The sequence below is a fragment of the Phalaenopsis equestris genome, unplaced genomic scaffold (genome assembly GCF_001263595.1).
Source record: "Phalaenopsis equestris unplaced genomic scaffold, ASM126359v1 Scaffold000287, whole genome shotgun sequence".
Taxonomy (NCBI): domain Eukaryota; kingdom Viridiplantae; phylum Streptophyta; class Magnoliopsida; order Asparagales; family Orchidaceae; genus Phalaenopsis; species Phalaenopsis equestris.
The window spans coordinates 1,130,679-1,155,647 of record NW_018164729.1 but is presented as its reverse complement, the minus strand read 5'-3'; the positions used below and the strand labels follow the sequence as shown (position 1 = coordinate 1,155,647).

At 34.2% G+C, this 24,969-nt stretch overlaps 2 protein-coding genes and 1 long non-coding RNA gene across 6 annotated transcripts; 2 read left to right on the top strand and 1 right to left on the bottom strand.

Moving 5' to 3' along the window:
* The first annotated feature begins 1,792 nt into the window (after window positions 1-1,792).
* LOC110025076 lies at window positions 1,793-16,688 on the top strand. Of its 3 annotated transcripts, none has more exons than XR_002294080.1 (3): window positions 1,793-1,864; window positions 2,746-2,860; window positions 16,540-16,688. It is a non-coding gene; the product is annotated as an uncharacterized LOC110025076 (long non-coding RNA). The 3 variants fall into 3 exon arrangements; XR_002294079.1 differs by lacking the exon at window positions 16,540-16,688 and adding an exon at window positions 9,560-10,150; XR_002294081.1 differs by lacking the exons at window positions 1,793-1,864; window positions 16,540-16,688 and adding exons at window positions 2,660-2,712; window positions 9,560-10,150 and having other exon boundaries at window positions 2,788-2,890.
* On the bottom strand, window positions 2,135-16,399 carry LOC110025074 (5'-3' exoribonuclease-like). Its single transcript, XM_020725338.1, has 5 exons — window positions 15,941-16,399; window positions 13,743-13,867; window positions 13,117-13,431; window positions 12,854-13,023; window positions 2,135-2,946 (listed from the first exon to the last, which is right to left on the bottom strand). Exons 1-5 carry the CDS (start codon window positions 16,235-16,237, stop codon window positions 2,549-2,551), a joined length of 1,305 nt encoding a protein of 434 aa, XP_020580997.1. The 5' UTR covers window positions 16,238-16,399; the 3' UTR covers window positions 2,135-2,548.
* A 4,835-nt stretch (window positions 16,689-21,523) lies between the features above and the next one.
* On the top strand, window positions 21,524-24,269 carry LOC110025000 (elongation factor 1-alpha-like). 2 transcript variants are annotated; one of them, XM_020725231.1, is made up of 3 exons: window positions 21,524-21,619; window positions 22,584-23,053; window positions 23,127-24,269. In XM_020725231.1, exons 2-3 carry the CDS (start codon window positions 22,592-22,594, stop codon window positions 24,006-24,008), a joined length of 1,344 nt encoding a protein of 447 aa, XP_020580890.1. In that variant the 5' UTR covers window positions 21,524-21,619; window positions 22,584-22,591; the 3' UTR covers window positions 24,009-24,269. The 2 variants fall into 2 exon arrangements, with proteins under 2 accessions (XP_020580890.1, XP_020580889.1); XM_020725230.1 differs by having other exon boundaries at window positions 21,526-21,619; window positions 22,581-23,053.
* Window positions 24,270-24,969: the final 700 nt, after the last annotated feature.

Below are 24,969 nucleotides of genomic sequence, written 5' to 3'. Positions count from 1 at the left end.
AGCGTCACATAATAGGGGGGGGATTGGACCAGAGAAAAAGCATGAAACTCTGAGAAGAATATGAAGTCCATCATCACTTCTGTCATTGTCGACCACCACTGATCATCATCGATTGCCACTTATTTCTGGTGACAATTTCCTCCGCGCATCAATGTTATAACTCGGGAGACTTTGTAACTGATTCTTGCCTGTGGGACAGAGGGTTGTACTTGTAATTTTCAGTTTATAGTGGATATTTTCAACTGGGTCATACGTCTTGGTTTTTTCCCTTTACGGTTTTTCCGCGTAAAAACTTCTGGTGTCACTACTAATTGTTTTCTTTCACATGAATGTGTGATGGATTTTCTTGCAATGCTGATACGATAATTTATTACTCTACCGCCGCGAATGTTCTAGCACGCATTAATACCTAAGCATTCATATGTGCATACATAACACTCAGGTCTCTAACATTTCATCAAAAATATCATCATTATTATCCTGTTAAGAGTGAAATATATGTATATATATATATATATATTTTTTTTTTATGCACAGTTTTAGGACACCAAACTTTGGGTGTTGGATACGTAAATACATAAGAATGTTGTGGTATGTATGTAAATTTCCCTTTATACTTTGGTGTTTGTAGATTTTTCAGTTGCTCAAAATTAACGTCTCTTGACTATGACGCGTGTGCTATTGTAACTTTTTTCTCAATAAAGCATGCTAATAAATAATTAAAAACTCTAGTTATCATAATTTATGTGGTGATATGTATATTTTTTGAAGTTATAATTGATATATTTTTTACTTTAAAATATGACAGACAGCTCTTACAAAAGTATTCCAGCAGAGCACTTTGTTGTGACAGCCAAACCTAAGCTTAGACGACCTTTTGCCTAAGTACCTATTTGGGGCAGCTTACAAGTGCGGGCGGTATTTTCACCGTATCGTCTGGTTCGCGCATTTCTCCAACTTATCTGAAACCGCATTTGGGTTTTTACACTAAACGCAGGCCGCCGGCCGAATACCGCAGTCCGCCGCATTTCAGGATAAGCAGCTTATCCTGAAAATCACAAGCTGCCCCAAACGCACCCTAAATCTTTCCAAAGTACTGCTACAATGTTAAAAAGAATCTTAGTAAAACTATATTAAATTATGGTACGCTTAGATCTATTAAAAAAGTATCATGGTATTCTCCATTGGTAGCTCTAATTACATTATTTTTTATAAATTAATCATTTTATGGTATAAACACAACCAAGGCCTTGTAAGATCGTATTTTGTTTAATAATATATATAAGAAAATTGTGAACATGTGAATTGAACCTTTATAAGAAAATTGTTAGCAATGTGGTTTAAAGTTGTAGAAGAAAATTGTGACCGCGAAAATTTAAGGCTTTGACTATTTAATCAATTTTGTAATAATATTTAGATTTACAATATGTATGTTGGCTGATTTCAAGGCCCATCTGAACGTGCAATTTTTTAGTTGAGTTGAGTTGACTCATATTCAGTGTATTTCAAAAGTGATGCATCTTTCAATGCATAGATTTATAAGATAAAAAAGGGCATAAATATAAATACAAAGGTTAAGAAGTTAGATACGTAAATGCAAAAGAATTATACATACAACACTGAAGATGTTCGGACGACACCCTCTTCTTAAAACTGATTGTAGGCCGAACTTGTACTGGGCCACTTGGCGGGCCCGTTGTGGAATCCATGGAATCGTTGGGCCCATTTAACAGGCCCTTTTCCGAATATTGATTTTCATTGCAATTTCTGCCGGACCTCCTTCCGCTGTCGTAAATTCCTCTCCTCATTTGGCTTCTCATTCAACGAGGGTTTCTACAGAAGAATTTTCCCGAGGAGTCGCTAAGTATGTTTATGCTTCTTTATATGAAGTGTCGCTTTCCTGTATGTTGTTTGGGGAGATTTTTCTTTCTTTTTTTTAGGTTTTCGTAGTAACGTTTGATAATTTCTTTCATAGAAATTGGTAGAAATCAAATTATCCTCTTTCATATTATTTCCAAAAGTATGACATGCGTAGTTTATAATCCATTTGTTCTAAAGTGGCGCCATTCATGCAAGTTTTGAATTTATGTTTTACAGCTAGCTTTGTGGAAACTGCACGATCACAAATCACTTTACCTTGTTATGTGATGATGGGAGGTTTTATTTTGTGGATGCTTTTTCATGCAGCTTTTATATAATTCATAGAATCCAATACAAGCAACAAAGAAAATTCTTCTGTAGAAACCATGATGATGAAATAAGACTATTGATGACGATCAAATCATTGACTTTCAAATCGCTGTTTGGCTTAGTAAAAGCTTTGAAATCCATTGAAGGAGACCAAACCAAAGTAGCAGATATGTGCTTTAGTATTGTGCCTCAAATAACTGTCTAAAACATGCGGTAAAGAAGAAAAATTACACTTTTCCATAATTCAATTTCCTCGGACATTTTTTTCTAATACTAACTTAAATATTTGTCGATTCTGTTCAGAATACAAAAACAAAAATTGGCCAAAACAATACAGACCAAGTAAAATAAGTATAAGCTACCTACTATCTAGTTCCAAATGAAGCCCAACTTTACTGACTACAGTATCAGATAGCTTAATCCTTATATTTTCAAGCTCAGCTTTTTGTTTTTCCTCATCAGATAACCATGAAGATAAACACAGATCAAAGCAATCTTTTCCGCAGCAATTTGATTTATCTGGTTTGTAAAAATTGAATTTTTTCATATTTGCAGCAGAAGGCTCTTCAAGAAAGCTTCTGAAGATTTTTTTTGTAGCACCACACCAGATGGGAGATGCAAGCTTCAGAAACTTGAAAACATCCAGAACTGGAAGATGGACACTTCCTAGGTCAGATTCATCATCTGTTTTTCTTCCATGGTAATCTGATCCTCCAAGCTTTAGAAGCTCATACGTATCAGCTAAATTACTGAATCCTGTTAGCAAAGTAACCACCAGCTCATTAGGGGAGCTAGAATTGATGCAGAAAAAGGTTTTAAAACTCGGTTTCGGTTTACATTTTAGTTACATTTTGAAAACTTATAATTTTGTTGGTTTTTGCATGGAAACTTATTATTGTTTTTAGTTTTCTTGTTGTAATATATTTCAAATGTATATTTCATATGTGAAGCAAAGACGATTATCTAACTGGGTTTAGATTATAATACAAGAAATTTAAGAGAGACTGGATGATAGATTTATTTTGGATATTTTAGGATTACATTTTTAAACCAAATAAATTTAGTAAAACACGTTGAGTTAATCTAAAACTTCAGTAAAACTCGTCAGAACTCACAAAACTGAAACCAAATATAATGATTAGATTAAAATTATTTTCAATTAAAATGGAAATTGAGTTATAAAAGCATTTTGCCATTGTGAGAAATTTCCAGCCTCAATATATCTCAAGGGTACAACAGCAACAAACCTTTATCCCAGTAAGTGGAGTCTACTACATGAATACTTCTTCTCTATTGCGTCCTATTGAGTGTCATATTTTCATTTAATTCTAATAAATTAAGATCATTTTTTGTACAATATGCCCAAATCTTTCTAGATCTACCTATGTCTTTCTTAACAGAAGTCAAATATAAAACATCTACTGTCCTAATCGAATCATTAGATGGTCGAAATTTAATGTGACCAAACCATCTAAGATGACTCTATTTTTGTTTGTCATTGGAGCTACACCAACTCAACTCTATCACTCCAACTCTATCACTGATATATTCATTTTGCATTTTGTTTGTAAGTGTAAAGCCACTCATCCACCTAAGCATTCTCATCTCGACAACACTTAAATTAATTTTATGCTACTCATTAAAGGCGAACATTCAACGCCATAGAGCATTGCAAGTCTCACTGCCATCTTATAACATTTTCCTTTCAGTCTAAGCGATACTTTTCTGTCAGACAAAATAGGCCTGAAGCATTCCTCCTCTTTCAACCAACCAACTTGAACTCTACTAAAAACATGCCCATCTAATCAATATCACCACCACTTTGAACAATAGACCCGAGATATCTAAAGCGTTCACACCTTTTAATAATTTGATCACCCATAGTTACAACTCTGTCAATAGGCTACTACTACTAAAATAACATTCCATGCATTCAATTTTAGTATATTTAAAGAGTGAATAATAAAAATTCTACACTACTCATGAATACAAAATGTCATGCAAATTGATATCACATACATCTGCTGAAAAATACTGTAATCATTGGCTACGAGAATAAAGGTTAATTATTATGCTCGTTGATGCGGAAATGTATCCAAAAGGAGTCTTGTTACGCCAAGAGGATTTCATAGCTCTTGAGAGAAGTTAGCACAACCTGTGTAAAATCATTGCATGCTATACAGTACTAAAATTAAAGCTATTAAATCTTTGGATAAGTAACCCTTTCAAATGTTTAACCTGTCTGACATGCGTTTGGTTGTAATGCAATAATAAAAGATAAATTTGATATGGATTTCATGAACCTCACCTTTTGAAAATTTATAAAAGAAGTAGATTTTCAAAATATAAACAACGGTTTTCAACTTCCATGAGCATTTCCTCTTGAGGATCCTTATGGAGTCAAAATGAAGGGTGAATTATTTGAGAGAGATGGACAAAAGCAATCTTCGATTGGAGTTAATGAATAAGTGGAAAATGAGTAAGATAAGAGCTCACAAGATATCCCAAGGATCTTTGGATCATTTACGCTGAATTTGATAATTTGGAGAAGAGTTGTGACGAGATATTCCCAAAAGATTTTTGGATCATGTTGGCCAAGTTTAATAATGTGGAGACTATCTGACAATTACAAGAAAAGCCTTACACTCAACGACCTTAAAATAGCTCTATGATGAAGAAATCCAAATCAATTCGATTGTTCTGCATAGATGAAGACCGAGGTGAAGTTGGTCTGGCTGCTATATAACAAGGTTCACGAGGGAGAGCGTCACATAATACCGACTTCTTGGTGATGTTCCAGATAGATTTAGTGATGTAAAGTTGTTGATTTCATGAAATAACATAGGGCATGATGTGTTACTGTCGTGTTATTGTCGTGTTATTGTCAACGAAAACACACAAATAAAACGACTGCCGCAGATAACATACTGTTAAGTTGAAGCATCGGGCTGGGTAAACTTATAGTAATATATTATTATTAATAATTTGTTATATAATATAATTTATAGGATTTAATTTTTTAAAATATGATAATTTTATTATTATTATTAATTTGTTATATATTATTACATATAAGATTTAATTTTTTTTAAATATGATCATTTTTTTTTATTTCAAAAACTTTAATTAATTATACTTGAATAACACATCAATAATATTAATGTGTTCTTGATATATTATTTGAGTCTTATTGTTGTACTATTCAAGTGTTACTTGAGGTAACCTAACCAGTTTTGTATTGATTTGTTTTCGACGAAAGTGTTATTGTGGTGTTATCGCGTTCGAAAACACCCAAATAACACGGCTGTCGCAAATAACATGCTAATCATCGAAACTTGGAGCTGGTTCGGGCCAAGTGAAGCAAAAAACATTAGGTGGTATGTACGTAAAATATTTATTTATATAAATAAAATACTAATAGTAATATATTAATATTAATAATTTGTTATATATTATAATTTATAGGATTTAATTATTTAAAATATGATGATTTTGTTATTTAAATTATTTTAATTAATCATAATTTATCATATTTAATTTTGCGATTATGTATTATAAAGTTTTCAAACATTTATTTCATATACTAATCGGATCTCAAATGATAAATAGATTGAGGTAACCTGCGGTATTATTGTGATGTTATTGATGTATTATTCGAGTGTTACTTGAGTTAACCCGCTTTGTATTGACGTGTTTTCGGCAGCGGTTTTATCGCGGTGTTATCGCCGCCGAAAACACCAAAATAACACAACTGCAGCAAATAACATGTTGTTCTTCGAAACATCGGGCTTGTCCGGGCCAAGGCAAAAAAAAACTGGGTGTTATATATGTAATATATTTATTTGTAGAAGTAATCGATTAATAGTAATATATTATTATTAATATTTTGTTATATATTATAATTTTTAGGATTTAATTTTTAAAATATGACTATTATTTAAATTATGTTAATTAATAATAATTTATCATATTTAATTTTATGAATATGTATTATAATATTTGTGTGTTTTTTGAAGGACTCAGCGGGATTAAAAAATGCCAAGCGGCGCTTTTTCAAAGCAATGGGCGAGTCGCATGTTCAGGAAATGCTTATTTTTTTTACTCGTGGGACCCACATTTACACTGGGCGTTATTTTATTAGTGTTCGGATGCAAACTTGTCTCAGGTTTCCGAACGTAATAATTTTTCATGTTTAGGGAGGATGTGTCGCGACGGGCATGCATGTGTTCAACCCAAGTGATCAGGTGTTTGCAGGCATACCAGGTGACTTGGCAGTCGAGCAGGTTACTGAGTCAGGTGAAGGCCGAGTATAAATTTGAGGGAGCTCGAGTCCACGTGCCAATTAAAACGGCCCAGGGTGGTGAAAAAGAAAATGAAAGAGGCGCTTTCGTCAAAAACTCAATAGATAAGCTGATAGAAGTATGTGCAGCTCAGCCTAGTCCTTCAAATGACACCATCATTAGATGACTTTCTTGGAGTTTTATATGCACATCCTGAACTTATGGCTGATACGACACTCTATCTAAACTCTGTTAAGTTGCATGAGTATCCTACCCACAGACAAATATTCATGAAGCAGCGCCCCGATCTTCGTGTTTAATATTTACATTTGTCTATGGAAAAATGATTCTATGATGACACTGTTTGATGGCTTGATTTTTTCTTGTTGTTTATTTGTTTCAATTGTTTTTTCCTTCTTTGTTGCGAACAAAAATATGTCTCCATGCAGTTATTTCAAATATGGAGCAGTTACTATTCTTTTTTTTTTGAGTCGTGAGGTCCATGATGAGACTGACCTTATGGGTTTTCCTGGATAGTCGGTTCGTCGTTGTTACATGTGAAATCCTAATGAAGACAACCTAGATCCTCTCTTCTTTTTAATGCATCGGTTTATGAGGACCTGCTGGATTGTCTTTTTTGTGATATGAACATGTGGCACAAGACGTTGGTTTCTCACTGGTGTTGTATGTGAAATCCTAATAAAGAAAATCGAGATCCTCTCTTCTTTTCGGTGCATCGGTTTATGATGACCTATTGGATGACCTTATTTTGGTAATATGCACATGTGACACAGGACGTTGATTTCATGTGAGCTAAAGGCAACCAAGAACTTTTTTTTTTACAAGGTCCACTATCCTCAGTAGTGACAGACTCATTGGTCGGTGTTGTTATTTCTCTGAGACCTCACACTCACATTTTGTTTTCCAATTTATGTTTTTTTATTCGGTGTTATTTTCGATAATTTTCATTTTTCTTGTACATTTGTTTCTATAGTTTAATTTTCTGGGTTGAATAATGTTCTCTCCTACATCTTTCAAAGAACATGAGCTTCAGGATTTCAAAAACCTCCCGACGTGTGTTTTTTCGCTGTGGACTACAGACTTCCTTATTGATTACGGGAGAAAGTTCTGCAGTTGCCCACAGAACGTCACAGAGAGGTATGCTTTCTTCCGTTGGGCGGACAAACAGTCAAGCTTCACTGTCGATAGTGATCGGGGTTCGATGGTATCCTTGTAGGACAATGTATCTCATGACATACGTTGTCTCGATTTTAAAATTAATATTATCACAATTTTAATTCTAATTTTAGTAATTTTTTTAATCAATTTTGATACTCGTTGTTAAGTGGGGACTGTTTCAATTTTTTTTACTGTTTTGTATTAGTTTTCTGCTTCTGTTGTATCGAATATATTGTCAAGACAGTTTTGTTACAAACAACATTATTTAACAGGGGTGGAATGATCATTTATCCACATATAACTGTAAATCAGTTGTTCTCAAACAGCTGACCCAAACAGCCAGCTACCTTATCCGAATAAGCTGATAAGCCATGATAAGTTTTATCAGTTTATCAGGATAAGGCTTATCAGTTTATCAGGAGATTATTCAATAAGCTGCAGCTACCCCAAAACATACTCTTACTCTATTAGAATTAAATGAAAACATGACAATTAATAGGACGCAATGGAGAAAGAAGATTCATTTAGCCGACCCCAATTAGTGGGATAAAGGCTTGTTGTTGTTGTAATGTATGTCTATTATATTCATATTTTTTTTCTCTATGTTAGCAATATGTAAATGATTTCTTGGGTTAATAAGTCGATTAAAGTATTGTCAATCACATAATCAAGCAGCTGAGCAAATAACCGGTGATTAGGTACTCTTTAGATCCACACAAATCTTAGAGATCTAGCACTAAGATAGATTTCCTTTCTACTCCTTTGATAGAACTTAGCATCTTAAGAATAGGATTTTAATAAATTATAATATTTAAAAGCAAGAGTTGTGTTAATTAACTGTGCAAAATGTCTCTTCATAATCAAAATTAGTAATCAAAAACAATATTAAAACTTTAAAATCAAAGTAATTATAATATCCTAAGCCACTAAACTTGAAAACTCAGCCCCGATTTTCAACTAGAAGATATTAATTTGACGGTATTCTCAACTAAAAATTTTAGATTACTTTGTGGATATGCAAATGAATTTTATCAAATTGAATTATCACAATATAATATTAAATGAAAATATCTTTTTATAGAACTACTTACACTTAAATTACAAAAAAAGATCTTTTTATGCAACTAGTTGAATAAAAAACTTGATAATATGTAACAGCATAAAAGAAGTTGATATTAATTGTGAAAACTATGCAAATTGATTTGAAGACTTTAATTCTATCCGAAGGGATAGTTTTAGAGGACTTTGTTTGATTCAATATTGGATTTATAACAGCAATTCCTAACCGTTATTACTTATTATTTGTTTTTATTCCATCATTATGTATTTACTATTTGTTTTATTCCATGTTATTTCTTTCCTATTTATTTTATTCTGTTTTATATGTTTCTTTTATTATGTTTAGTGTAATTGGATTTAAATACCCCTTCTCCTATAATGTGTTGTTCAATTCCAAATCTCAACATGGAATCAAAGCCTAACCCAAGATCCAACAATCACCAACCTCCTCTATCGGTTCCAACTGTCATCGGCCTCTTTTGTCGATTTCAGCAGCCGCGGCCTCCTCTTTCGGCTCCAACATGCACAAGTGCCCTTTGTTCTAGCCACAGGTTTCAACAACTGAAGCCTTTGGCCTTCCTATCGCTAGTTCAAGTAGTTGTTGGTCCCCGCTAATCCAGTCGCCGCTGAGTATACAAGAAGATTTCAACTCTATTCCAACAACCGCAGGTTCAGCACACTCTTCTACCGGGTCTGCAACAGTCGCAGTTTCTTGAAGTCTTCTATTGTAACTAACATGCGTCAATTTTACGCGATTTTATCTGTATTATTTCCTGCATTTTATATGATAATTTTTAATTTATTTATCACAGATTTTACACTTTAGAAAGATTTTTTGTTAATTTGTGCAGGTTGTAAGGTTGAATACGAACAATTTAAAGCGAGAAAATCAAGCGAAAAGTTCCCTGTGCGGTGTGACCATTCCATGTATCGAAGGGTTGCGGCGTGACAAGGCCGCACTCCGATGTGACAACGCCACCCTAGCCAAACTATCAGCTTGACCACGCCGCTCTCGCAATTCTATGGCGTGACCACGCCAATTATGGATGTCACCATGCCGACGAGCGAGAAAGCATTTTAGAAAGTAAATTTGATGGCCCAAGAAGTGATTTTTGTTATAAAATAAACTCCTATGACTTCTTAGAGGGAGCTCTGCACCAGAGAAGGCTTGAAAGCTGCTAGAGACGAATTTATGGAGGGAATTTGAGTTCTCTCTTGAAGTTGATCTTCTCTAAAAGAGGGATTTTTGTCTTTGTTTTGTGAGTTGTGAAAGTTTTGTACGAGAGGAAGAGTTGTTGTCACAAGGAGAGAGCAAGTTCTTACAAGTTTTTAATATATTTGTTGCTTGCAATGTATTCCTTCATAAATTTTCTCACTATGATGTTATCTACGATGTGTGACTAAATTCTTTTTCGTGTCTCTGCGATGTAGGGGGCACTAGATTTATCGTAGTCTTTTCGTAATGTTTTTCCGTTAAGCTTTTTCTGAGTTTTCATGGTCATGTTGTTGGTTAACATTCGAACTTAATTTACTACTAGACTTGTCAACTAAGGATGTTAAAATGTTTCGTGAAATTATGGTCTCTAACCGTTGTGTAGTAGAAATGAAGGGTTAACTACAAAATTCTAAGATTGACATATTCAAGCAGAATTCTAAAATCATTCTAAGAGATCTGAAAAAGTAACGTGGAATGTCATGGGGCTTGAAGAAGCATCGACTTCATAGATTCTAGGTTTTTTTTGACCTAGCATAGGCATAAGGAGCATTGTATCTCCAATTGACAATACTCACGTAGAAAACATGTAGTAAAGTCACGATCGCCACGATCTTTGAATCCCATAGGCACGAACCTCATAAATCATGAAGAACTCAAAAAAGCCATTCCGTTTTTTTTTTTTGTTTTTTGATGTCCTCTCCTTGCTCTGTTTTGCTAGACCTTTAGGACTTAAAATTCTTTTTGTGATCACGTCATGCTAGGTTAGCTAAATTAATAAATTAGAGATTTCTCTACGGAAATAATTATTACATTTTCTCTGTGAGATCTATATGTGGTACTCTTTAACTGCATTACTCATTGATATGTGCACTTGCAGTGTACGATTGACTCGCCCCGCTGAAAGTTTTGGCGCGTCAGTAACCCTACCAAAATTTTATCGATGGCTCAGAACCACACCACTATCTCCTTTAGCTCGATCGAAATTACTGCAGATTCCTCCAAACCTGATCCACCTTCAGAATGTGTTATTGATTCCACCGGAGGATCGACCCCAATTTAGACCGAAGGATATGAAACCAACATGAATTTCTTAATCACAATCCATAAGCTGGACATTAACTTTCTTCAATGACCCCAAGCAGTATCTTTGTTCATAAAAAGACGTGAGAAATTCAATCATCTCACAAGTATGGTTCGTGAGCCTCCAAAGACTAATCCGGCATTTGAAGCTTGAGAAGTAGAGAAATTCATGGTCATGTCATGGCTAATCAACTCTATGGAGACTTCGATTGGTCGTTCATATATGTTCCTCACTTCAACTAGTGTCATTTAAACAAATGACTGTGATACCTACTCGGATGTAGAAACTTTCAGTGAAGTATCTAAGAAAATCGGGGAGGCATAAGAGAGTCAACGACTGTGACCCAGTACTATAATGATATTGTTGCACTATGGATGGAATGCGACGTGTACTACAACTACACTTTGAATTCTCCGGCTGACTTGACAGACACCTTTACGAAATCCGGGTAGTATTCTTAGTTGGGATCCTCTTTATTCCGCTTGCGCTTTAAACTAAAATTCGTCGATAAGAAAATCAGAGACATCTACACTTCAACTCAGGGGGAGTATTGGATTTATAATGACAATCCCTAGTCTTTATTACTTATTATTATTTTTAATTCCCTCATGTATTTCTTTTTTTACTTTGTTCTGTTTTATTTCTTTCCAATTCATTTTATTTTTTTATTGTTTTCCTTTATTATGTCTATTGTAATTAGGTTTAAATATCACTGCTCTTATCAATAATATATTTTGCTCTATTTCAAATCCCAATATTCAATCTACTTTTCCATTGACCAATTGTTTGTGATGATCCTACACAAAACCAAAGTACTATTAGCAGTTAAAAGAAAAAGTGCAAACAATATTCCTCATGATCATAGCCATCCATGTTTTCTAGTTAAATCTTCCGACTTCTCAGCTTATTGAATTTCCTTACCATAATCAAGACCTTAAGACTTTTACATCAACCTAAGTGCAATTTCCATCAACAACTTGTCCAAAGTTTCTCTGACCTTAACAGCAAATCATCTACATCAAAGAAACGTTAAATTTGAAAGCAATTTATAGGAGAAAAGACACAAGAAAATTGAGAAGCTCTACTTTACACTCTAAAAACCTATACCATTTATAAGGTTTCAAAATAAAAATTGAAATAAAATCCAAATCACATTTCAACTTTAGTGATTGCATCAAAATCCTCTGCGCGTTAGAACAACCAAGTATTTGAAAATTTGTCAGCCTCATTATTTCACTTCATTCAAGATGAATCCGAGGTGATCTAATTCCTATGGACAACATGGTAGGAATCCGTTCACATACCTTCAAATGTGTGGTACTTCAATAATCAAGGATGTCAGCCACCTAATATTTATTATCATTGAAAATGGTTACGACATATCTTAACTGAACTGATAAACACAATATCAGCATGCCAGAAACTTTGCATCCCTTAGATTGTCATGTTGTAGCCTCACATCAACACTCTTTTTTCTTCTTCTTCATAGGACATTGGAGAAAAATGATTCATCTAGTCAACTCCACTTTAGTGGGATTTTAGGCTTTTTGTTGTTGTTTAAAGAAGTTGTTATATTAAATTAGTTACAAAAGTGTTTATTCTATCCTACGAGAATTAGGGTCACCATTGTTTCCAACATTAAGAGTAAGCTTATCACAAGAATATTTTCATGATTAGAACTCGTGACCTCAAAATCACCATAGAACAATCTAACCAGTGAAGCTATATAATAGACATTACGAAATATATTTACAGAGTATAAAGATTGATAAGCAAGCTGGCACATAATAAACTATAAAATATAGCGAAAAATGGTTTCTAAAACTTTCAAATATAAGAAAATCGTACCAGCCAACATCCCATCACTTCTGTAGACCTCCACACCATGGAGACCAGCATCTTTCAAGCTCTCAATAACAAAAACTGAATTCTTCAAAGCCCAGGGATGAGCCAACGTTGCCACACCTCCCGAACGACAAATTAATTCAACAACAGACTTGGCTGATGGTTCAGCCCCCCTGCACACAGTAAACTAAGCTTTTGAACCATAAATTCCCATAGCTTAACCTTAATTAACATAAGGTGATCAGACATTTAAAGAGTCTGCTTACTTAGCATAAGCAGGTCCACCATCATACAAATATTTGCTAAAAGCTTGCTTTAAGTTCTCAACATAGCCAGCATCGACCATCGCCCTCGCAACATGTACCCTTCCTGGAGCCACCCCTTTTCCAGCTATATTTGCAACATCTTCCCATTTAAGAGGCATCTTAAGTTTGCCGAGCTTTGCCAGCATCTCTTTTGCTCGAACATAACGACCATCTCGAATATTGGCCAATAAGTCATCAAGTTCCTCACACATAGAGGGCCCACAACAGCCATAGTAAGCAAGAATATGTAGAGGTTCCTCTTCTCCCGGTTCATCCCTTCAATTGGTAATATGATAAATAAACAAATTGCATTACTAAATGAAGTGCTAAAAAAGGAAATTTGTTGTTTGAATCTTTTCTCTTGGGAAAAAGCATTCATGTGCAGAATACATATAAAATTAAGGCTCCATAGTCATAATTGTCAGTAGATTGGAGAAAAAATTCAATAAAATGAAGGCAAATTAGCTAAAAAGCATCTAAGTTGTAATGGTATTTTAGATAACTTCCTCTGAAAGTGCTTTAATAAATTTCAGATTATTTAATTATAAGCTAATTAAGATATTATACAAGGATTAAAGAATGATTACCCTGGAGAATGCACTGCGCTTATTTCAACACCTGGAATTATTCTCATGTTGAACTTTTGAGCAGCTTCTATGGCCCCAGGGATGCCAGCCATGGTGTCGTGGTCCGTCAATGCGAGTACTTTCACCTGTTGATTGAAAAAGTTTATACTTTTAGGATCAGTTATCCATTAATGGGGGGATTTACAAGCATACCTCACAATTCGCATATATTTGCATAACTGACATCTAAACTTTGATTTATACTTGTATGACACCCAGATCATTAACATCACAGGAAAATACTAACAGTAACTTTTATAAAATAAACTACATATTTTCATGCACTTTGATTTGATTATGACGCTAAATAATGATAGAAGAAAATATCAAAATTAGGTTAAAAATATGCAAATACATTAGAATTACGTGATTTGCAAATAAGGTTTATAAACTATCATATTGTAACGAACGGCTTCTAGCTCAATTGCACACTCACTGTTTCCAGGATTGTGATCAAAGATTTGAATCTCTTCTACATGTTTTAAGCTAGATATTTTTTGTATGGAGAATTCAGTCTGTAACTAGTTTTATGCCATTCTGTAATTAGCAATGTGTTTTATTTTTCATTAAGGAGATTTGCATATATACCACAATTTCTTAATGTATTTATACATCTATTTTTTTTTAATATTTATTTAAAACATCCAAATATTTAGCACCACATAAAAATACCACAGTCATTAACTTTTATGAATTAAAAATCACATTTTCCATGTGTCTACTTTTGGTTTGATTATGATACTAAAGTTTTATGTAAATAAATATCAAAATTGAGATATGTAAATACATAAGAATTATGTGGCATGTAAATGAATATCAAAATTGAGATACGTCTTTGATGGTTTGGTCAAATTAAAGGTTGACCATCTGATGATCCCATTAGAAGAGTAGATGTTTTAGATTCAAGTTATGTTAAGAAAGGCAGAGGTAGACCTAGGATGACTTGGGCATATTGTATAAAAAATGATCTTAAGTTATTAAAATTAAATGAAAATATGACACTAAATAGGACTCAATGGAGAAAAAGGATTCATTTAGCCGACCCTATTTAGTGGGATAAAAGTTTTATTGTTGTTGTTGTATCTAAATACCCCACATTAATTAGTAAAAGAATCATCTTGTAATTCTAGAAGCATGCGTCAACCTTCACCAGGCAATGAAGATTACAAAGAAAATTGTTCCAAATATTTTTGCAGTTGTTCAAAACAATTGCTCATCATTAAACTCAAAAGAAATCTGAAAAGCTGAGGTTGGTCGCAAGTTTTGCTAAAGATACCATGTTTATAACCGGAAGCCTTCTGCTCGGCAGGATTTAACAAAACATGAATTTAATTGGCTAAAATTAGACTACAAAAACACTACAATTTAAACTAATCTAGCTTAAATATTGCCTGAAATAAGATGCCAAACAACCCCAAGGTGAAAAGATATCAAATAAGATACACTAGTTAAAAAAAATCACTTTCATAACCTCCAACCAAAAGCAAAGCAAGGTGGTCCATTTTTGCAACGTTTTTTTGCAAAACTGGGTTGAAACGCCTCAAAAGAATGCAAAACAAACACAACAAAACAAAATAGAAGAAATTACAGAAAAAGAAAAAATTACAGAAAAATGAAGATGAGACAAACAAAGTTGAAAAAAAAAAAATCACTTCCATAACCTCCAAACAAAAGCAAAGCAATATGGACCATTTTTGCAATTTCTTTGCAAAACAAGGTTGAAAAGACTCAAAAGAATGCTAAACAAACACAACAAAACAAAAAAGAAGAAATTACAGTAAAATAAAGATGAGACAGACAAAGTTACTTCCTTTCCATAGAAAAGAAAATGTTGAAACTTGTAATGGGGTAAAGATGAGACAAACAAAGTAACTTCAACTTTCAGTAAGAAGATCGTTTTCTATACTTAACCCAAACAAAAAAAAAGCGACAAATACTCAACGAAATAAAAAAACATAACATAAAAATGATGCCGAACAACTTCCTTATTCACAGACGAAAAGAAAAAAAGCAGAATCCTTTTTCACAACAAAAAGGTCAATGCTTCATATTTTCCAGACATCTGCTACGGCAAAACATCAAACAGATAATAGCCAACAACGGACAAAAAAAACAAGCAAGAAAATGATAATACAGTCTATAACATACCAGAAACTCACCCCATTCCTATGAGCTCTCTCCACGAGCGCTGCCGGAGATAAGAATCCATCGCTGAACTTGGAATGCGAGTGGAGCTCGAATAGAACGCGGCCGGCGCCATCATCGGAGGGTTCGGAGTGGCCGAACGCCCACTCATGCACGTATCTTGATGCCAGAAGCTGCTCTGCCGTCACCTTCTTCTTCTTCCTTTTACGCCTCCTACGCCTGAGCTTATGTACTCCGTCCGTTGAATCCTTTTCAAGCTCGCCGGCGATGGGGAGCTCGGAGATGGAGGGCATTATCGATGGGAGTGGCATAAACTCGAAAAAAGTTCGTATCTTTGATATGGATTCGATTCGGAATGTATGGAGTGAGATCAATAACCTTTCTACGGGTCAGTGATGGTACATTTGCCGAAAATAAATAAATTGAATGCTTTGATTTTATATTATTTTTCAGTTCTTGTAGCGGCTCAGACGTATTCTATTGAATCCTGACTCGTTCTAGTCTTGCTGCCAAACTTTAACAAGCCTGACACATTTTTATATGTGCAAAGTCATAAATATTTTTATTTATATGTTTATAGTAAACTAAATTTAATTTTGTAATTTTGGTGTAGATAGAAAAAGGAGATATGAAATCAAAGCGGTTTCGGGCACATTTATCGCTCCGGGGACTGCTCAGAAATTGGCTATCGACAGAAGCAAAGATTCTAGTAATATGTGCCATTTTTAACCTACTATACTCCAAATAAATTACATACATAGCGCAGCTGAAATAAGTATTTACATATTAACATCTAAAACTTTATATTTGTATTTATAATATTTTTGTAGTAAGAAGGATATTTTCATATGACCTTAAAAAGTTGAGTCTCACGTACGCTAACATATAAAAATGTGTGGTATGTGTGTAAATTATTAAGTTGTTATTTTTTACCTTTTAGTCCCTAGACTTTTGAAATTTATTTTGTGGAGCTATTAAGTGGGCAGGATAGAATTTTTCTTTTGAGTTTTATTATGTGATATAATATCTCTAACAACTTTACAAACTTGTTAAGAAAATCCCAACATACATTATCAATTTTGTAGGCCAACTAATAGAACATTTCTAAAGCAAAATTTCATGTTATTTTTCTCCTTTTCATGGATATTTTAAATGATTAGGGGTGTAAATGAGTAAAGCTTGAGCTCGATTAATTAATCAATTTGAGATTCTCTACAAATTCGAGCTAGCTCATGAGCGGACTTATTTAAGATAAAATAGAGAAAAATATTAATTTAATATACCTTTACAAGAAAATCATAAACAATATGAGTATTTCAGAGGTTATTAATTGGAAATAACTTCAAATAAAATGTAAAATATTATTTCAATAACATTTTAGATAATTTTTTTAATTTTAATATATTTTTAAGCATTTTTTTGTTAACTATTTTTTAAATTAGTTCGCTGAGTGTTAAACAATATTTAAAAATTAAATTATTGTTACATCGATTTCATAGTTCGGATTTCTAATGCATCTGTATCTATTTTACGACCTGAGCTTTTCTACAAGTACAAAAACCTTGTTTGGTTGCAATTGATGGTAAAGGAAGCCCAGCAGCATGAAGACGAAGAGTTGCTCAGTGATCAGTAATGGAGGATGTGGGCCCATTGGGCTGACTTTACTGTTCCAGTCAGTGATGGGCACAGTGCTGATCAGAGGAGAGAGAAAGAAGAGAGGAGGTGTAAGATGCCGAAGGAGAAACTAAAGAGGAGTGAGAGTATTTCAAATGGTGGGGGCCACTTACTAATTGGGTGCTGCCAGGTCAAATTTGGTGAAATTATTAGATTGAAATTCAAAATAAACTTGTAATTAGGTGTATCACACTCAAAAAATAAAACTTATCAAGAACATATATTTTAAATTATAAGTCAATTCATATTTTATATATAATGTTTCACTATTTATAAAATAATTGTAAGCATCTATAAAATGTCTGTTATGCACTGATATTTTGGTTCTTAGAGGATCATTGCCTAGGCCGGGTGACCTCCTGGTTAATTGGCCGTCCAGCTGGTCGTTCTTTAGTTGGTCAATTAGTCATATTATGTCGTAATCTCACTACTTTGCTCTTCTTGCCTAGGCATATGTTTTGTTTAAGCGGAATTGATATGTCGGTGCGTGCCTAGCTTATGATTATTTGATCAGAACAAACGGCTTTTCTTTATACAAAATAATTTAATTTAAATTGAGACAAATGGTTTTGAATTTTAACTTATATTTTTATATGATACATTTTTAGGCTGCTTTAAATCTAAGTTGGATTCAAAATCTTTTAAGAATTACAATCCTTGTAGTGTTATTAACCTGATTGCTATAAGGAAGTTAATAAATTAAATATATATATATATATATATAAAGGAAAATCCTACATCAGGAGTGTGTGATATATATATATATTGATCACATTAAACTTAAGAAAAAAAAAATCTATGGTAATTTGACAATAACTTTCCCGAAAAATAATAATGAATCCAAACTAATCCCAACAGTGCTTTGATTTAAGCAAGGAACGAATCAGTTTTTGAATAACTATGCATACATATATCATTAAAGGCAACCAAATTGAGTTTGCATCTACCATATATGTAGACATACAACTGCAACGATTGATGGTTGTAATGTCTATTGCAAGCGGCGAGTGGTGTTGATTGATAGTCGGCAACGATGATGGCGGGCACCATGAGGCGTGGGGCAGGCAGCAATTGACAGTGCTAGCAGTATTATGCTGCAGTTTGAAATGTATTTACAAATCACATAAATCTAATGAATTTGAAATACATTAATTTTAAACTACAAGGTGGATTTCAATTTTACAATGCGTTCTGTTTTCATCCAACGAAAAGCCAGAATTTTCAAATCTCTCCTGCATTGGGTTTACTTGCAAAGAATGAAACAACCTCTTAAACTTCTTCATTTTTTCTATCAGTTTGGTTTGTTTTGTTTGGTCAACCTCCGGATGTAAAAGCTAGTTGTCAATTTTAGTTGGTGCTTGTATTTCGTGGATTTGAAAGATTTATGACTACAAATTAAATTTGAATCAATACACTGCAAATAAAGTTTTGATTGGACTGACCAAATTTGAAGAATTTGTCTTATTTTTATGCCATGGTTAGTCTTGTTGCGTACGAAAATTCTTAAAGCAGAGAAGTCATAAGCCTTCAATGAGATAACCCAACAAGTATAATTGCATAAGGATAGCTTGGAACTACTACTGTTGCAATTGAGCTACAAGAATTATAGTTAGTGATTACAGTAGCAATATTTTAATACACAAGTTATAGTTGGTGATTATAATAGTCATAGTAGAGTTGCCAAATAGTATTTGGAAGATAAAGTACTCGTATTTAATAGTATCTGAAATGGTATTAAGCTTTGGTTGAAGGCTATAAAAGTTATAATTGATTGCGATGGCTATAGTAATCGTAGTAGGGCTACCAAAGCTATAGTGGGAGGTCATAACAACCAATATTGACTACAAAAGCTATAATTGATGAAGTAATAATTGTAATTGGCTACAAAGGCTATAGTTGGAGGTTATAATAGTTCTTATTGGCTACAACAATTGCTAATTTTGGTTGAAGGCGACTTTTTGCAATTCACTATAAAACATGGTGGTCAATCACGATCTCAAGTGAGTAGTGAAAATAGCCGTGACGTCAAGAATTAAGCATTAATAGTTAATTCATTATCTTCTCCCCCTCCCCCCTCCAAGTGAATAATGATAGCTTATTCATAATACTTTTAGATGACATTTTGATCAATTTAGCTAGAATCTCATAAATTCTGTAGGACGGTTCACTTTAATTATTTTTTATAATATGTATTTTTTAAATATTTAAGTGTTTTAATAATCTCAATATTAGATGATGTTACACTCACTAGATTTTTCTCATCAAGCCATTTGATTTGACTATGAACATATCAATTTTTGAGATCATTTAATTTCTCATTAATGCACTAATCTTTGACTAAACTTTACCCATTCGACTAGTTTTTTGGACTGATTAGATAACTTTCAGTTTTATTGGATTTGTCTTGTAGAGACAACTGAATTTAACTATAAACTTAGTGGAGTAGGACCAGATAATCTTAAATTTAAATTTGGAATGTTCCTTAATCAAAATGCATTGTAATTAATGTTTGAAGTTCATGATGGCACATAAGTTTTAACCTAAGTATTTCTTATTGATCTAACCAAATTGTATTTGATTCATAAAATATAAGTTAAACTTAGAGTGGTCAATAAATAAATAAGGATTATGACCATCATACGAATTGCATATTGGTTCTAAGCTCTAACTATGAGAAAAAATTGATAGAAATATATATATATATATATAACCTAAAACATTAGCTACCAGTTTCAGAATTTTACCGCGTGTATTTTTTTTTTACGCACAAATATAAACACAGTTGTAATAAAATACATATTTAATATATGGGCTTTAACCCCAATTGGTCCTTCATTAGGCCTTTACTTTAGTATCAAAAACTTATGTGGGCTTCCGTTGCGGAACGCGAAGAGGGTGAGCGAAACGTAAGGGGGCGTGGGAAAGTGGGCTTACTGGGTTGTTAAGGCAACCATCCGTCAGTTTCAACGGTTTGTTTAAGAAAATTTAAAATTTTAAAAAAGGTTCAACTCAATAAACTTTGGGTGTTTGGTTGCAAGGAGGATTTAATATTAAAAAAAAATTAATAAATTCATAAATAAAAATTGGTTAAATTTATCCCATTACTGATTTTATTAAACCAGATTTAAACTATGAGACTTCGTAAATTCATGTAGCATTTTAATGTTTGGCTATAAATCCTCTTAATACGCACAACCAAACACCTCCTTAGAGTGCTTATGCTTGAAAATGCCAAGGGGTGTTAAGGAGCATCCATTAAGAGATTTAGTGCAATCAATGAGCAATTCTAATTATGCAAACTCTTAATGGTTGTACTCATTCTCGAGGGTAAAGTTATTTATTCATTTATATTACAAATATGTTCTTTCATTTAACACATAGTCTGTTAAATATCATATAAAGAAAAAAGCATCACAATAGATCATTTATTCTTTCTACAGTTTGAAGTAATTTTATAAATTTTGAGGTTAAAATAATAAAAAATAAAGATGAAATACACTTTTTTAGAGATAAATTAATTTATTTTTTAGTTGCATAAAAAAAAATAGTAACTTTTAGGAATTTTGGATATTATTGTATAGATAAATATAATGAAAACATTTAACATACAGTATTAAAGTCACTATTTTATATAATTCTTTTTGCTAAATGCAATGGTATAAATAAATTCAATGAATTATGTTAAATTTGACTACAATTTATAATTTATTTTGATTTTGTAAATTCTAAGAAATAATATTACTTTAAAAATAAAATAATTTCCGGCCCTTGTGAAAAAAAAAAGAGAAAAAAAACCACGACTTCCCAAAAATAAATAATTAGTAAATTATTGCCATTATGACGTGCCAAAAAAAGTAGGGTCCACAAGCTGCACCAGTACTAGGGTTTTAAGGTCTCCGAAACCACTATAAAAGACGGTTGATGCTTGGTGGGGTTTCAATATTCCGCCCAGGCGCCGACTGAGGGAAAAAAATCTGAGAGAAAGCAGCCAATCAATCCGCCATCGTTATTTTCTTCTTGTGAGTTTTTTCATAATTTCTTCTAATCACTAGTCGGCTTTGTTATCTTGTTTTCTAATCCTGACGCATTCGATTGTTATTGGGAAACCGCTGTTTCTCTAATCTAACCATCGTTTTTGGTTCTATTTGTGAGTTTCTAATTGATTTTTTCCGTTCAACTATAACCGATCGCAATATTTTCACCTTGTCTTGTGGCTTTGATCTATTATTTTGGAAGTCTGATGAATTGGATTGACGATCGAATTCATCAGACTTCCAAAACAATAGATCACATCGCTTGAGTTTGAGAGATCTAGAGGGAAAATCTGTGAGGTAGAGACGCATGATCGATTTTGGATCGTTATGGATTTTTTTTTTGTGATCGGCTTTCATGTCTGGTTGCGTTGTATGTTAGATCGAGTTTTTTTTTGTCTAGAGAGAATTGGATGGTAATCGATAATTTCAGATATGGCAGAGTATATTTAATATTCAATTTGATTTGAGAATCGGAATTAGATGAATATGTAGATTATAGTTCTTTTTTGTGGTAATATTCATTCCTAGGCCGTTAAGGTAAATTGCAGACTCTCATGGGATTGGATCTGGACGTGAGATGGCTCTGCATGCTTTTGATCTATGCCAATTTAACAATTTGTTGGTTCTGAATATACGCCTTCTTCTTCCCAAAATTATTAGAGAAGCCCTCTCATTTGTCAAGTGATGACTAATTTATAATACCATTGTCTACTTGTGTTTTTTCGTCGGTTCTAATTCCCTCATTTGCATTACAAACATCCTGATTTGACTCGATTTTATTGGATCTATATCAATTCCAGACTTCGTTCCTTAGCATGTTGTTCTGCTTTTTTTATTTTGGAATTTTTATTTTTTTTTCGATTTCCTTATATTATTACATGCGCATTTTTGTCATGACTTTTTTCCTTTGAAGTCTGACTTAAACTCCATCATTTTTTGAAATAAGAAGAATCTGCAATGGGAAAAGAGAAGGTTCACATCAACATTGTGGTCATCGGCCATGTCGACTCCGGGAAATCGACCACTACTGGTCACCTCATATACAAACTTGGTGGTATCGATAAGCGTGTGATCGAGCGGTTTGAGAAGGAAGCCGCCGAAATGAACAAAAGATCATTCAAGTATGCATGGGTACTCGACAAGCTCAAAGCGGAGCGCGAACGTGGTATCACCATCGATATTGCACTTTGGAAATTCGAAACCACAAAATACTACTGCACTGTCATTGATGCGCCCGGGCATCGTGATTTCATCAAGAACATGATCACCGGAACCTCTCAGGCAGATTGTGCCGTTCTCATTATCGACTCCACAACCGGAGGCTTTGAAGCAGGTATTTCGAAAGACGGACAGACTCGCGAACATGCCCTTCTCGCTTTCACTCTCGGTGTTAAACAGATGATCTGTTGCTGCAACAAGGTAACAAAATTTCAGCTTATAAATGCATGAACTCAGATATGTCTAGTTATTTACTTGATTTATTTTTGTACAGATGGATGCCACCACACCCAAGTACTCAAAGGCAAGGTACGACGAGATTGTGAAGGAGGTTTCTTCCTACCTCAAGAAAGTTGGCTACAATCCTGAAAAGATCCCATTTGTGCCAATCTCCGGATTCGAAGGTGATAACATGATAGAGAGATCAAGCAACCTGGACTGGTACAAGGGACCCACCCTCCTTGAAGCCCTCGACTTGATCCAAGAGCCGAAACGCCCTACAGATAAGCCGCTTCGTCTTCCCCTTCAAGATGTTTACAAAATTGGCGGCATTGGAACGGTTCCAGTCGGCCGAGTTGAGACGGGTGTCCTCAAGCCTGGAATGGTGGTCACCTTTGGACCTACTGGACTCACCACTGAAGTCAAGTCCGTCGAGATGCACCACGAAGCCCTTCAGGAGGCTCTCCCCGGCGACAATGTTGGGTTCAATGTTAAGAATGTTGCTGTCAAAGACTTGAAACGTGGTTTTGTGGCTTCTAATTCAAAGGAAGATCCTGCCAGGGAAGCTGCAAATTTCACTTCTCAGGTCATCATCATGAACCACCCCGGCCAGATCGGCAATGGTTATGCTCCTGTCCTTGACTGCCACACTTCCCACATCGCCGTCAAATTTGCCGAGATCTTGACCAAGATCGACAGGCGTTCCGGCAAGGAGCTCGAGAAGGAGCCGAAATTTCTCAAGAATGGAGATGCCGGTTTCGTGAAGATGATTCCCACCAAGCCAATGGTGGTCGAGACGTTCTCCGAGTATCCGCCGCTCGGAAGATTTGCAGTGAGGGACATGAGGCAGACGGTGGCTGTCGGGGTTATCAAGAGCGTGGAGAAGAAGGATCCGAGCGGAGCAAAGGTGACCAAATCGGCTGCCAAGAAGAAATGAATAGTGCATTGCTGTTTGAATAAGGACGAGCGGGAATCCATCGAGTTGGTTTCTGGTGTTTGGATGCAGAACTGGGTGCTTGACAGACGGTGGCACTGCTCTCTACAGTTATCTTTTTAGTTGTTGTCTTGTGTTGTTTGTTTCCCTTGTGTTCAAGGCTGTACTGCTTTTCTATGGTCGTATTATTTATCGCTGCTTATTATGATTGTACTGTTGTTGTTGTATGAGTTTGAATTTGATGTTATTTGAGTTTTTGCGTTCTATTTGTTTTGTTAATTCGGCTGCAATGTTTTTAACCATTTTATTTCCGTAATAGGATTATGTTAGAGGCCTTAACAAATGCCACATGATAGATGACAAATAGATCATATAGGATTATAGGATCTGTCTGGGACAACTCTTTTTCCCAGCTTTACATTTTTAGATTGCCACCATAGTTGTGGTTGAGATTATTATTCTTTGGCACACAATTCTTATTTATTTGGTGATTTTACCTACACACCGCTTAAAACTTTATAAATAATAAATTAACTACCAAAGCATTAAATATTTCAAATTAACTGGAACCCTTTTTTGTTCCAACGGCGAGGATGGCATGCCAATACAGCAGTTTCGCCTCCTTTTATTTTTGGGTTATTTGTATAATACATCTCGAACTCGTAACTAGAGGGCTTTTCACTTCCTCGAAAGGTTTTGATTGTGTAGAATCTTAAAAGATGCATGCCCGTGTTCATAGGCCAATCTTGAGCTCTACGAAGTTCGGCAATATCTTCAAGTTAGTATTGCTGAGAGAGAGTCAATTGTTTTGATGATATTTTCTCAAGAAAGTCGGCCATTTTGAACTAAGAGTTTTAATACCTTGGTTTACCGAACCAATTCTCCATCTACATATAAGATTGAATACAAATTCTGCAGTGGTTACAGAGATCAGGGTTCAGGCATAAGAGAGAACCTTACTGCC